Below are 14,394 nucleotides of genomic sequence, written 5' to 3'. Positions count from 1 at the left end.
CGAGATGAAGTCGGACGGAGCGGCCAGCGGTGAACGGTGAGTCAATTCATATTTGTATCTACTATTTATTCGCCCCAAAGATTCATTGTTCGTGCTTCGTTCCGATTGCATAAATTATCGTCGGTGGGACGAATCAATCGGTTGTGTGAAAGCGGTTTATAATAGGAACGATTTGAAGTTGACATATTTGTGTACGCGCGCTTTTTTCGCCAGGTGTGCCAACAGTTGGACGATGTGTTTTTCGAGGAATATTGAGCCTATTGGGGGGCACGTATTATGGAATTGTTCAAAATGAATTACGATCGGAACAATTTCTTAGATTATCATATTAATTATATTGGATTGTTTTGGCATTGTTTTCGAATCGAGAATTTTTCGGCATTCGCAATAATGGAACTAAAGATCTGTGACTCCCTATACTCTTATGTTCCCTTTCTAGATCTCAAGATAAAAAAATCATAAATTTTTGCGGAATATTCCGTTCAGTACATCATGTCAATGGATGTAAAGATTTTTTTTTTTGTAGAACATAGTTATTGAATGCATTCAGAATTGGTCACTAAAATGGCTAATTAGTACTTTAATGATTGAATTTAAAGATAAGAAGCAACCACACACCCACGCCTTCAGATCTACTAAATTAATTGAAGTGTAATTACTCTTATTAACACTGTATCTAGTAATTATTTTGTATAAAACTAACACTTAAGCTTTTTTCTTTTTAATATTTTTACTCAAATTTAAGTCTTATATAATATATTTATATAACATATTTATATTAACAAATATAAGAAAATCATTTCATTTATAAGGCTCATATCTTTCTATATTAAAATTTTTGTTAAATTGTATTTTTAATTAAGCCTAAAGTAATACAAGTAAATATGTAAGGTATCAAGTGTTTTCTTAATCTTGGAATGAAACGTCACTAGAGTAAAAATTAAACTTGTGTAATTTTCGAGTGCAAGTTTTTGCTCTACGAGATTTAGAGAGTGCATCTTGAATGTTGCTTATATTTTATGTATATAATGCACTTAATATTTACTTTGTAACACTATTGTTATTATTATTATACAAAACATTAATTCATATAAATTATATTTCTTTATAAAGTTACTTTATATACAAATTATTTACGTAATCGAGTTGAACTTTTTTTTTCTGTCTGTAGAGTTTTTTGCAAATGTTTTTTGATTTTACTTCGTTTTGGCGACGGTGGAGCACTGCTATTACTAACTGCCGTCTTTTTATTTTCCTCTGTACGCTCTCTTCCTTTGCCTGTAAGAAAACAATAAATTTGTATTGCTCATTATTTTATCATTTCTGTAACTTTGCAAATAATAATTGCACACACTATTTACATTATCAATTAAATCAATTTTCACAGAATGTTTATAAGAAAATTATATTATAGCTGTAAGAAATAAAAACTAAGACCTACAAACTTGGTTGTAATATAATAATCACATAATATATTAAAGATATGCAAAAGTTTTAGGTCTGGATTCATAGTCATTCCTCATATCTTAAGATTAGCCTATCTTTGTCGCATACTATATTTTACTATACGCAAGACAGATTGATCTTGAGATCTGAGGAACGATTATGAATTCAGATTTTAATATTCACCTAGAAATTTCATAATAATAATAATAATAATAATAATAATAATAATGATAATAATAATAATCCCCCCCTCTCTCTCCTCCTCCCTCCTCCGTGTGTCTGTGTGCGTGCGTGTGTGCGCGCGCGCGTGTTCAAATAATTGATGTTTTTTTTCCGAGAGGTGCGTGTAGAACTTATTTTCCGAGTTTCCCAATTTTTCTCATTTTATGCAATCCTCTTGAAACTATCACGTGAATTTTTAGATATTATAATTAAAAAAAATATCTATCGAAATTCGTTACTCAAATTTTGTTATTCTTGACTTTGTAATTCTGAATTTAAATATTCACGTAAAAAGTATTTAAAGTACAGAAATATTTAAACATTTATAATTTAAAAAACGAAGCCTTGATCGCAATTTTTTCTTTATGGAATTACTATACATACAAATTATTTACATAATCAAGTTGAACTTCTCTTTTCTGTCTGTGGAGTTTCTCGCAAATCTTTTTTTGATTTTACCTCGTTTTAGTGACGGTGAAGCACTGCTATTACTAACTGCCGTCTTTTTATTTTCCTCTGCACGCTCTCTTCTTTTGCCTGTAAGAAAATAATAAATTTGTATTGCTCATTATTTTATTATTTCTACTACTTCGCAAGTAATAATTGTATACATTATTTACATTATCAATTAAATCAATTTTCACAGAATATTTATAAGAAAATTATATAGCTGTAAGAAATACAAACTAAGAGCTATAAATTTAGTTGTAATATTATAATAACATAATATATTAAAGATATGCAAAAATTTTAGGTTTGGATAGTCGTTCCTCGGATCTCAAGATTAGTCTATCTTTGTCGCATATTATGTTTTACTACGCAAGATAGATTGTTTTACTACGCAAGATAGATTGATCTTGAGATCTGAAGACGATTATGAATTCGGATTTTAATCTTCACCTGGAAATTAATTTTATTATACACACACACACACACGCGCGCGCGCGCGCACGCGCGCACGCACACACATACATATATACATACATATATTTCTCACTTTATGCAATCCTTTTGAAATTATCACTGGAATTTTTAGACATTATAATTCAAAAAAGAAATATCTATTGAAATTCTTTATTCTTGATTTTGTAATCCTGAATTTAAATATTTACGTAAAGAGTGCTTAAAGTACATAAATATTTAAACATTTATAATTTAAAAATGAAACCTTAATCGCAATTTTGTTACTTTTTATTTTTGTCTTATTTTATCGTCTTAATTCATTAGCACACACTTTTGTTATCTTTGATTTTCTTATTTTATCGTTTTATTTCATTATTACTCTTTAAATTTACTCTTTAATTTTCGGTTGTTGAATTTATTCTCGAAGAGTTAGACGTTTACAATATCTAAAATATTTCTATTGTGTAGTTATGTAATGTAACATATTATATGTGTCTGTATATTTGTACATGTATGTTTATAATTACATAAACATACATAATATATAAAAAAAACAAGATCGATTTTACACTTACTTTTTATAGGTACATTATCTGCATCTTCCTCAGAGTCATCGGAGCTATCGTCTTCGTCTTCATCGCTCGTGCTTTTACGTCTGCTTCGACGGACATTTTTCTTGTTTCTCGGTACGATAGATGGTGGTGGCATCAAATCCTTATCTGCCATTTTGTCATCTTCTTTAGTCTCTAGAAGTTCTTGTATTTTCTCTTCCAATTCTATACAAACATTCTTCGCTTCCGCCTTTTTCTTCGTTTGCTCGATTATATTTTGCAAAGCCGTTAATACGGGTTTGTAATGAATCTTTTCTTTCAATAACGGCAAGCTTTCGATGAGTCGTCGTATACCTTTCAGAAACATAGAACTAGATTATTCTCTTTTGATAAGTTTCTTCATATCCCGACGTAATTGTTCGTCCTCATCGATAACGTAAAAAAACTAATTCCGAAATCTGTCTTCACACGTAATTAAGCATAAATTATTTTACTTACTTTTTCCACTGAATTGTAAAAGTGACATGCAATAGGAAAGATCACGCCACTGTCTCTCTGTGGCGGCTAACTTAAATCTAACACAAATCTTATCAATTATTGTATCGATTTGCTTCTCTTTTTGCAACAGGCCAAGAATATATCTGCAAATTACAATAACGTTTATAAAACGTTTACATTTCCTATAGTGAAAATAATGAACTAATGGTATTAATAATACTTACTTAATGGTTTCCTGGAAATGTTTCTCCTGGAGATTTAATTGAGGATCCGCTAAGCGCGACAATATATCTGGAATTATATTGTATAAGGCGTTGCCTTTTTGAGAAAGTTGAACAAAGAATTCCTTCGTATCCCGACGTATCTGTTCATCCTCATCGATGACGCAAAGGGCTAATTCTGAAACCTGTCCTTTCACGCGTATCATTTCTCTCATTATCAGATTTGACAACATACGAACACATGTCCTACGCACATTCACATCCTCATCTCGAAGTCTATAAAAATAAACATTAACATAATAATACTATATAGTAAGTCTTCAATTTTTTGCTTTTTTTTATAAGAAATAAAACAATGTGTTTTATACACAAAATTTAGAAAAAAACCGACTTTAAAAATATCATGTAAAATATAATTATCAATATTAATCCTAGAATATTGATTTTAAATATTAAAATTTGATGCATAGAAATTAATTTACCTGCCATAGATGTATTTCGACCATGGTTCCACCTGATTAGGGAATCTAGTAGCGAGATCACTTAATCCGATTAGCATATTTGATCGGATCCCGGGATACGGCGTTCGTTCCAATATGGTGATCAAAAGTTGCAAAGATTGTTCGCAAAATTCGGAGCTCACTGTCATCATTTTGCTGAGTGCGAGCGAACCTGCAGCCTGTACGTTTTCGTTTTTATATTTTTCGGGATACTGGCATACATCCAATATCAGCGGACTGTAAATAATCGCGCACACGTTAATTGCGATATTTAATAATACAGCAAGTTTAAGTTCTTGCAATTTTCAATATTTAAATACATACACAAATTTCACGAGTAAGCCATCCCCAGTAACAATTTCATGTTCGAGTGCACCACTCACAAACTCCGCCTCGGCGTCATCTATCGCACCCTCTAAGGCTTCTTCACCATTATCCTCACTGAGCATCGAGGTTTCCTTAACTCGAGAAACTCGTCGCACATTTGCGTTTTTCGAGAGTGACGGGTTCGCCAATCTAGGTCTAATATCTGGCGTTGAAACCGCGCTTTTCTGTTTCTTTTTTTTACCTTGCATCTCTCGTAGCGTGTTTCTTCGCTTTAGTTCCTTGTAAATGGACACATCCAGGTGAACTAACTCTTTAATAGCAATGTGTCCAATTATGTAAAGCAATTTGGAGAGCGCAGTGCTCGACACATCTGGCACCTCGTTCGTATCTTTTTTCATAAATTGACCCTTCTCGATTATGTTCATTAATAATTCCTTCATCAACTTGTGAGGTTGATTCGCTAACTGCAATTAAAGTAAAATTCTGTCAGTGCAATGCTTTCATTTCAGTTGTATTTAATTAACACACAATAATCGCACTCACATGATATATAGCATTAAGTGCATCTGTCGCGAAAGAAATATAAGCGTTCTCCTCCGCGCTGATAAAAAAATCCATTAATAATGTCAAAATCTCTTTGAATATGTCATGATTGTTAGGATACCTGCATGAAAAAATTTGTTTTTAATTAATAATTTGCCAAAAAATTTCGAATTATTTTTCGAAATAATTTCATCACTTTGAAAGCGTACCTTAGAGGTGGTTTATCGACGTCTTTGCTAGTTTGTTTCAATTTTAACAAAATTCTGCAAGTATCTCGCGCCAAAAGAAGATCGTCTTTCGCACGCGGACCTAATCCTATCTTTATTAAGACGTCCAGATTATCGGTCGCTATATTGGAGTTCGCCTGAGCTATCATCGTTATTATCATTAATGCGGCTCTGCTATCTATTGGCGATGTATCTGGATACTTCATGGAGAACTTTTCCCATAATACCTAAACATTCATTATATATACAACATTCATTAAAATATATTTTAAATTGGTCTTTAAAACACTAAGTACTGGAAGAAAAATGCTTTTCCCATTATTTTTCAAAATTGTTTTCTGTTCTTTAATCATTTTTCCCAGCCAGTGTAATTGCCTGACTTAAATATCATTAAACTTTTGTGAGCAGTTTGGAAGAGTAGAATAAAAAACAAATTTTCTCTTTCAATATCTCTTAAAAGATGTTATCGATAGTATGCAAAACAAAATCGCGTTTTTGGTATCATTGTATTCAGTAGATTATCCTAGATCCCTTGGATTCTTTGATGATGTTATAACACGATCGTGGAGCGCTCCAGTAACGAGTGTAATATAAGAGACGTTCAAGGCAAATCTTGCAATTTTTATGTTATAACAGAATACATTTATGAAAATGAAAATGACATCTATTTCTTAATATAATTTCTCCCTCCATTAAGTCCAAGACTGACTTGAACGATAATCGTAAATGTAATGTAATGTTATTTAAAAACGATTTTTTGTTCTCTCTGTAAAATAATCGATTTTAGACATATGGCGTTTTGCAAATATCTATCGTTATGCTAGAAGAATGCTATAATTAATAACTATTTAAGTATTGTATGATTTTATTCTTAATCCAAATAAGGATAAAATCTGTATTAAAGACAAATAATGAGTCAACTTCTTATTAATAAAATAAGGAATATATTTCTCAGGAGTTATGTTCATTTTTTTTGTCTATCACCTGTAGTTTTGTATAAAGTTAATTAGAGATTGTGAAAATTGTAAATGAAAAAGCAGCAGTTAGGCAACCCGTTTCCTAAATTTCAACTACTGAATATATTTACCTGTAGCAATTCACTGTTTATTTCTCCATTCTCATGCCATGTCACTATCAGCAGAGTCAAAGCTGGGCTCTGACCAGGCTTCAACTCCTTCAGCAATTCGATCAGACGATTTGCACGAGTAACAGCTATTTGACGGAGTGATAGTTTGTCGTTATTCGTATTGAGATAAATCTCCTTGTACACCGCGGCGACGTTATTACGCACAGATTGATCCCGATGGAACACTTGAAACAGTGCCTCGTGCATTGAGTTGGCTGCTCCAGTTACTTTGAATTGGAAGGCAGTGCCTAAAAATGTGCACGATTCAACGGCATCGCCAGCACATGTGGAAAACAACAATCTTTCCGCCATCGGTATCGCTTTCTCTAACTCGGACGCAAACTCCAAACAATTCTGCAAGAAAAAAAATGTATAATCACAATGAATAATTCAAAAAGATGGCAATATTCATTTTTATGTTGCATACTTTTAAGTAATTTATAACGCGCTTTCGTAATCTTAATTCTTCTTTCTTGTTGTCATCTTGCTCTGATTTTTCTGCGTCGTTTACATCTTTGTCTTTATCCTCTGTCGAGTTAGCCTCTGACTGTACAAAAATCTTAAGTAAAAAAGCAAATAAACATTCCTCTTTTGTTGTAGCAGGAAGATTGTTAATTTCAGGAGCTCCCTCCAACTTCGTACACGTCTTCCACAGGTATGTCACTGCTTCAGTAACTTTTCGGTTTAATAATAATTGTCTTACATGCTCGAACGCATGATTTGGATCAATATTCTCTTGTGTATTCTCATCTTCTATATTTGTAAAAAAATTTATTCATAAACTTATGTTTTGCCAGCAAATAACTCGTTGACAAGAAATAATATGAACAATTTATAATACTAACCATCTGTACATTGCGCTTCATTAGTTTTTAGAACTTCCTTTATTGCTGCCTTAATGTCTGGTTCTAAGTCAGTCCAAAATTCGAATCTTTGCTCATGATCACGTCCACTAACACTCACAATGTGAGTTTGCAGTTCTCGTAATTTTGCTGTTTCCTTTTCCAATGAATTAGAGAGTTCAACGCAATTTAACTGCAAAAATACATAAGCCAAAAGTCAGTTTAGTTGTGAACAAACAAAATATTTAATTTTCGAATTTCGCATACCTTGCCGGCGAAAGGATTACTTTGCAACAGAGTACGCAACAATTGAAGAGCCTGTTTACGAACGTTTGCGCTCTTATCTTCTAATCGTAGTGCGGTACAAGCTAAAAGCTTCCCGTGTCTTGCTAAAGGCACAGCGCCTTCGCAGCACAAATGCTGCCAAGTCTGAAGCACCTTTGATCTCACGTAAGCATTACAATCCAAGATATGTTCTTCCAAATTGTCCAGACATTCATCGCGTTGCTCTTTCTGTTCATCCGTGAGATCTTCGCCGGTCAGTGCTTTTTGCACCACAACACCCAAGACTCCAATTACACAATTTCTCATTGTATAAAACTATTGAATTTTCAATAAAATTCTTACATTAATTTCCATTAACTTAAAGCAATCTTAAGGATATATAATTTAATATTTTAATAATTCTTGAAGCATATATAAATTAATATTTTCTTGTATAAATAATTCAACCAATAGCATGAGAATTGTATAATGAAAACATACCTCATTTGATAGGTAATCTGTGATATCATCAAGAATAGGAATAATGAGATTAGGCTGTGAAATCGCAATATTCTCGAGAAATATGGATGTGTTGCGGTTATCTGTTTCGCTAATTTCGCTTTGCCCAATCTCATTCATCACCTCTTTTATCAAACCATTGCAGCCGCAATCAGTCACCATATGTACCACGCCAGCTGCAATGGGTATCGCCAGTGTGTCGTACAATTTCACCAACTGCAACATTATAAATGTATTTTATATATTTTAATATAGAAATTGAAATGGAAATAATTTATTCAAATAAGTATACCTGAACAATTCTGACCACGCAAGTTATTCCTTGATTGTACTTTTTAATCAAAGTTCCTAGAATCTGTAACAAGAAAATGGCAATTAAATATAGTAGGATTTACATACATGCAAATGTATATGACAATACCTCAAATATAGTTTGTCTTGTGTGTTTTTGCTTAGAATCCCTACTCTGTTCTAATATCTTATAACATATCTGTGCTAAAGTCCTGTAAGTATAGATATAAATTAGTTATAAGAGATTATTTTAGAATTAACTTAATCCTAATTAGTGTTTGTGGAGCAGTGGTTATTTTTTTCAATTACATGCTGAATCTTCAGATAGCATTGTGAAAAATTGTTTATAACAAATGTTTTTTACCATCTTACATAGTTTCAAGTTATCTAATTTTATTCCTTAGATTTAACTTTTAAAATGAAAAAAAAAAGTTTAATTATCTTAACTTTAAGATACATTAATTTAAAATTTGTCAGGTACATTAAACTCATAAACATCAATTAAAGAGGATTTAGAACAAATATTAATTAGGATTAATTAATAATTTAATTACTGCTATATTACTTACATTACAAATGAATTATCGACAATAGGGGGTCTCCAAATTTTATATAATGGTACCTGCAGCCAACGATATAGAAGTTCCAAAGCTTTTTGTCTAGATTGTTCCCATTCTTCTTCAATATCTGATTTTGTGTTTTTCTTACGCTACAAAAGACTACATTTTCATCCATATAACTTTGTAATATGTAATAGTGCAAATAAGTTTTACCTTTCCAACATTAGCCTCGCTTGCAATTTTTATTTGTTCTTCTATATGACAGATAAACCATGAAAATAAATATGCGAACATATTGTTCATGCATAAATATGTTTCTCTGTCCTCTTCCTCTGTAATATTTTTGCCATGATCAAATATTTTTTCCAGGTCATCCACAAGTGTCTCCACAGCTGAAAGTTACATATGTACAAATCTATGTAAGGTAATTTACATCAAGGTTGATCATTTATTTATGTGTAAAGTAGAAATAATCTATATTACATGTATATAATATAAACTATATTTTACTACATCACATAAACAATAATCTATGGATCATCAAAGATGCAAAACATAATTGCAAAACATAATGCATCATTTGTAACACAACTGAAATTTTCACAAAGAAAATTACCTTTGTGGATTCTGTTGAAAGCACGTAAACAAATGTCGAGCTCCACTTTATTGCCATGAACAACGAAGGAGAAAAATATATCAAAGTGATTCAGAATAAAGTGTGCACCATTTGCTTGTAATTCTGATCGTGTACCTGCATGTGCAAATTAAAATAGTTATAAACTATTATATTACAACTATTGCTCTGCTCACTTACATGTTACTAATAACATATATACAACATGAACAAAAATAACTGGTTGTAAATAATTTGAAATAAGATTTATTACCATCCAGGGCCTGTGATATTGACCGTAATGGTGTAATCTCTTCAACGGAATACTGTCCAGCATGTGACGTCAAAAGCTCATCCTTTACCAAAGGAATCACGAAATTTTTCACCATTTTAACGTAGTTTCGAATATAACTATGTCAGTATAAAATTCTTTTTACTACGCTATATCATTTTTATAATATATAAAAATAATCCGTCACTTGTTGTTTAAATAGTCTAATTAAAACACTCTCTTGTTATTGTTTATATTTTCTCTATTTTCTTCTTTGTACCGAATTTTCGACTTTATCCGGGTCGAGTTTATCCAAACATCAAAATTCTAACCAAGAACTAACTAAGGAATGCGCAGGAACTCGTACCGACTCATTTTCAAATTCAATGCTGCCAACTAGCTAAAAATTATTCAAGCACCATCTAGGACTGCTTGGTAGCTCTGCTGAGAAAGAGTGCACGCAATTGAATTTTCTCACCAATCTTCGTTCAGCTAATCAACCTAAGTCTATTGGAATTGACCAATCGCATTTGTCATTTCACATAACAGGCAATGTGAGATTGGTCAATTCCAAAGTAACCTGTTGGTTAGCTTAACGAGGGCTACGGTCTTTTTAACGGAACAAATGCTTTGAAACGTTTCATTCCGGACCAATAAATTTTGCAAATAGACAATTAAAAAATACTTCGAAACGTCTGTAAATTTACGTTAAATGGACTGTAACCGAAGATTGGTGAAAGAGGCTTTCAATAAAAAAACAATTATAATAACATTATAAGGTAATGTTTTTATTAATTCGAAAATATACTTGTATTATTATACTGGAGATTGTTAAAACATATTGATAAAATTGGAGTTATTTATAATATTACAATAATGTAAATAATTTTTACAATATGATACAATATATGCATTAGCAAACTGCTGTTATTTGTTGTCGTTTTGATATCAAAGTAACATCAGACATCATGTTTAATGTCCTTCATTTTGATATCAAAGCAACAACAAATAACAGTTTATTATAGGGGTGATAATATATGAATTAAGCAAATAAAAACGTAAACACTTATAATTTTCATATTTAGAATGATAAATCATTATAGAGCAAATCCTGGTGTTTCGCAGAATTACTCTTACAAGGAAATCTAGGTCTTAATTCCGAAATTTAAAAAAATTTGAAACTTTGATAATACATTGAGGATATCTTGATAGGTACTATCTCTCTGTTCAAAGTCATCTTGACAGAGTAAAACCAACCCCTAAAAATTGATCCATCTTTCATTTTTATTTTATTACTAATTATATTTTGATAAATTTTATAATTTTACGATAATCTATAAATATCAGTAAAATAAATTTTTTTAATAAAATTTTGTTCTATCTCTTGTTAATGAATAATATAAAACAAAAAATCAGAAGAATTTTTTGAAAGTTTGATTTTACTTTTTGAGGATAAATTCAAATAAAAAAATATTCTACGTCAAGCTATCCACTATATATTGCCAAAGTTTCAAAAAATTTTTTGTATTTCCGAGTTGGGAACCTTTTCTTAGTAATGAGATTAACTATAATGGTTATCACTATCAACTAGACAGAATAGTTTTAAAAATGCTGTGCCGCTCCAACGATTGCAATGCAACAAGGATCGTAGCTATAGTATGCCTCAGTTGGTGAAACTTTGCCAGAGATAATTCAAACGTTACACATTCGCCTGTATTGAAAATCCATTCCATCGTGATATTTGGCTCTAGCACTCTGTTTAATATACTGCAACATATACAAAAAAATATGTTAAGATCACATTCACTTTAAAATATTATCTGATAAATGTCATTTCAAAATTCTAACGTACTTAGACGAGATAGTGATATCTACACGCCATTTGCAAGATACAAGTTGTGGATTAAACTTTGTTCTCTGAATTAAGCCTGATAGTAGGTCTGCTTGTTTTGGACCGTAAATCACAGAGGATAAGTCCTCCACACAATCTGAATTCAGTCTGTAACATACAGAATAACTAATTATAAATATAGTACATTTTTCAATCAGAAAAATTTCATATGATTTCAAGTATTATTAACTTCCAATATATTAATTCAAAATTATTTGTTACATAAAAATATAAATGTTGTTACGAGCTATAAAATAAAATATCTAAATATATACATACAAACTTACTTCAGTTCTTCCAAGCATTGCTTAAATTCTGCAGGTTTAGTGTTGTGACATTGTGAACGTAGATGTATTTTCAAAATTGTAAGAATAGCAGCATAATATTCGTCTACAAGGTCTTCAGGTATATTATATTTCTTACTTATCCGTTCTAGTATACCTTCTTCTATATGCTCCAGTTCTATTGCTTTCACTGCAACTATAGATTTTTAAGCAATTATTATACATATAAAATAAATTAGATATATATCCTTGTTGTTATTGTACAAATTTCATGTATTATTAAATTTATTATTTTGTTCTATTTATATTAATTTAAGATATTTTTAATTCATGTTTAAGAAAAATGAACTCACGTTGTATTAATGGACGTGCGAATGTTTTCTTCAATTCCGCAAGATATTTTGTTTTGTTCCCTAAAGCACTAAAAAGTTGTGTTTGAAGAGAAGATGTCATTTTTGCTACAATGATGTTTAAGGAACTTTGATGTTTTTCAATTGATAACTTAACCAAAAATTTCTAAAATGGAACTTATTGCCCTCTATCGGAGACTAGAGAAAATGATACAAGCACTATATTATCGACGAGATATTGGGTGTGGTCCATTTTTGATGCTATAAAAATGCTTTGGAGCATTTGATTGACCAATCAGAATAAAGAATTTTTCTAAATGACTAATTAAAAAATATTTTAAAATATTCATAGCATTAAGTGCACCGAAATTTTCATAAATTCAGAATTAATGTAATTATGAAAATTATGGATGTTTTCTATTGTCGATATGATATTTCCCGAGTAAATATCTGAACAAATTTTATTTATTTAGATTATGATTAATGTGGTATTAAAAATTTATTTAATTTTATTTTTATACAGCTTCATATAAATTGGAATACATGTTTATAATTCAATAATGTGCATCATTGTATTTTTTTTTATATTCTTATGTGAGAGGAGTGTTGAACGGTCGATAATGTCAACGTTCTTCATCTGTCCTAAGAGATCACGAAAATTTATTTAGTGTCAATGATTTTTAATCAACAGTAATGTGATAGATATCATAAAGTCTTCCTTATAAGCGCTCGTTAAAAATTCTTTGCTGTAAAATTCAAATTTGACAGTAAACACATCATTTGTGTATATAATTGATCGTTTGAATACATTATATAGCAATATCAGAAAAGATAAATTATTAATTGCAGCACTATGGAACACGCCATGTGACCCTCTCATTCGTATTTATACACAAAATCATATTAATTTTTTAATATTTTAAGCTTAATATACAACAAGAAGATCATATAAATTCCCTGAAATACTTAGTTGAAGTCACTGCTTGTAACTGACCGTGTGGCCTAATGGATAAGGCGTCGGACTTCGGATCCGAAGATTGCAGGTTCGAGTCCTGTCACGGTCGCAGGCTACTAATTTTTTTTCTGCGATACTCTGAATACGTTCTATATGTTTCATGCGCATTACGAAATTGCTCTATAAACTTTATATTCTATTTTTTTATTATTAATAATGAAGACTCGTAAGAAGTTAAAAATACAAGAATATTTTCGCTATTTTTAACATTTGTTAACTAAAATTTCTTAATTTAAAATTAAGTTGATGTAAATTTAATCTTTGAACTGAAAACTCACAATTTATGTTTGAAACAATAAATTTAAAAAAATAAATGGAACGAGAAAAATTATATATTTTAAAAATTATATATTTTAAAAATCTGTAGTCGGATGTATATTTAATTTTTTTATTAATAATGTAAAATATAAACATATTAAAATTTTTTATTCTTAGTTTATTTTTAGATTGTGTTATATTTTACCGAAATTTTTTTTTTTTTATTGTTATATTGTACATTATTTTGTTTATTACTATGTACAATATATTTTATAAATTTGTTTTTTATATTTTATTTGAATATTTGAATTTTCTGACACCTGATTCAAGCAACTTCACTTATACATGCAAAATGAATTTGATATATTTTCTCGAATAATGGTAAACAGTATTGAGAGCAATGAAGTGATGACGATCGTAAGGAGGAAAATTCGTAATGTCGCATGCTATGACATTATCAAGAAAGGTCGAGGGTTCTCGAAACATTATTGGTTATTCAGTAGCCCTTAAATCATTCTAACCGAATTCTCGACGGTGAAATGTCGTCGCGATTCATTTACTACTATAAAATTGTCGATGTTACGTTGACAATTTATTGATTGTAAAACGTATGGGCTATATTTCCAATCAATTAAATAATTTTTAATTCTATTATTAAGAGCGATACTAGAG

The 14,394-nt window shown here is 30.5% G+C and overlaps 2 protein-coding genes and 1 non-coding gene across 3 annotated transcripts; 1 reads left to right on the top strand and 2 right to left on the bottom strand.

The window, feature by feature from the left end:
- Positions 1–804: 804 nt before the first annotated feature.
- LOC105194789 (condensin complex subunit 1) lies at positions 805–10,299 on the bottom strand. Its single transcript, XM_011159893.3, has 20 exons — positions 9,928–10,299; positions 9,657–9,791; positions 9,254–9,432; positions 9,050–9,189; positions 8,611–8,692; positions 8,482–8,544; positions 8,172–8,405; positions 7,674–8,006; positions 7,410–7,599; positions 6,992–7,317; positions 6,526–6,918; positions 5,421–5,665; positions 5,212–5,332; positions 4,666–5,132; positions 4,324–4,578; positions 3,845–4,117; positions 3,621–3,763; positions 3,147–3,476; positions 2,128–2,205; positions 805–1,278 (listed from the first exon to the last, which is right to left on the bottom strand). Exons 1-20 carry the CDS (start codon positions 10,040–10,042, stop codon positions 1,130–1,132), a joined length of 4,251 nt encoding a protein of 1,416 aa, XP_011158195.1. The 5' UTR covers positions 10,043–10,299; the 3' UTR covers positions 805–1,129.
- A 392-nt stretch (positions 10,300–10,691) lies between these two features.
- Positions 10,692–12,632, bottom strand: LOC105194790 (COMM domain-containing protein 5). Its single transcript, XM_011159894.3, has 4 exons — positions 12,453–12,632; positions 12,103–12,295; positions 11,777–11,923; positions 10,692–11,691 (listed from the first exon to the last, which is right to left on the bottom strand). The coding sequence occupies exons 1-4, from the start codon at positions 12,550–12,552 to the stop codon at positions 11,508–11,510; spliced, it is 624 nt and encodes a 207-aa protein (XP_011158196.2). The 5' UTR covers positions 12,553–12,632; the 3' UTR covers positions 10,692–11,507.
- Positions 12,633–13,440: 808 nt separating this feature from the next.
- Positions 13,441–13,513, top strand: Trnar-ucg. The gene has a single exon. It is a non-coding gene; the product is annotated as a tRNA-Arg (tRNA).
- The last annotated feature ends 881 nt before the right edge of the window (positions 13,514–14,394 follow it).

The sequence above is a fragment of the Solenopsis invicta genome, chromosome 1, assembly GCF_016802725.1.
Source record: "Solenopsis invicta isolate M01_SB chromosome 1, UNIL_Sinv_3.0, whole genome shotgun sequence".
Classification (NCBI taxonomy): domain Eukaryota; kingdom Metazoa; phylum Arthropoda; class Insecta; order Hymenoptera; family Formicidae; genus Solenopsis; species Solenopsis invicta.
The sequence above is the reverse complement of the archived record's forward strand: the minus strand, read 5'-3'. Positions and strand labels throughout refer to the sequence as shown.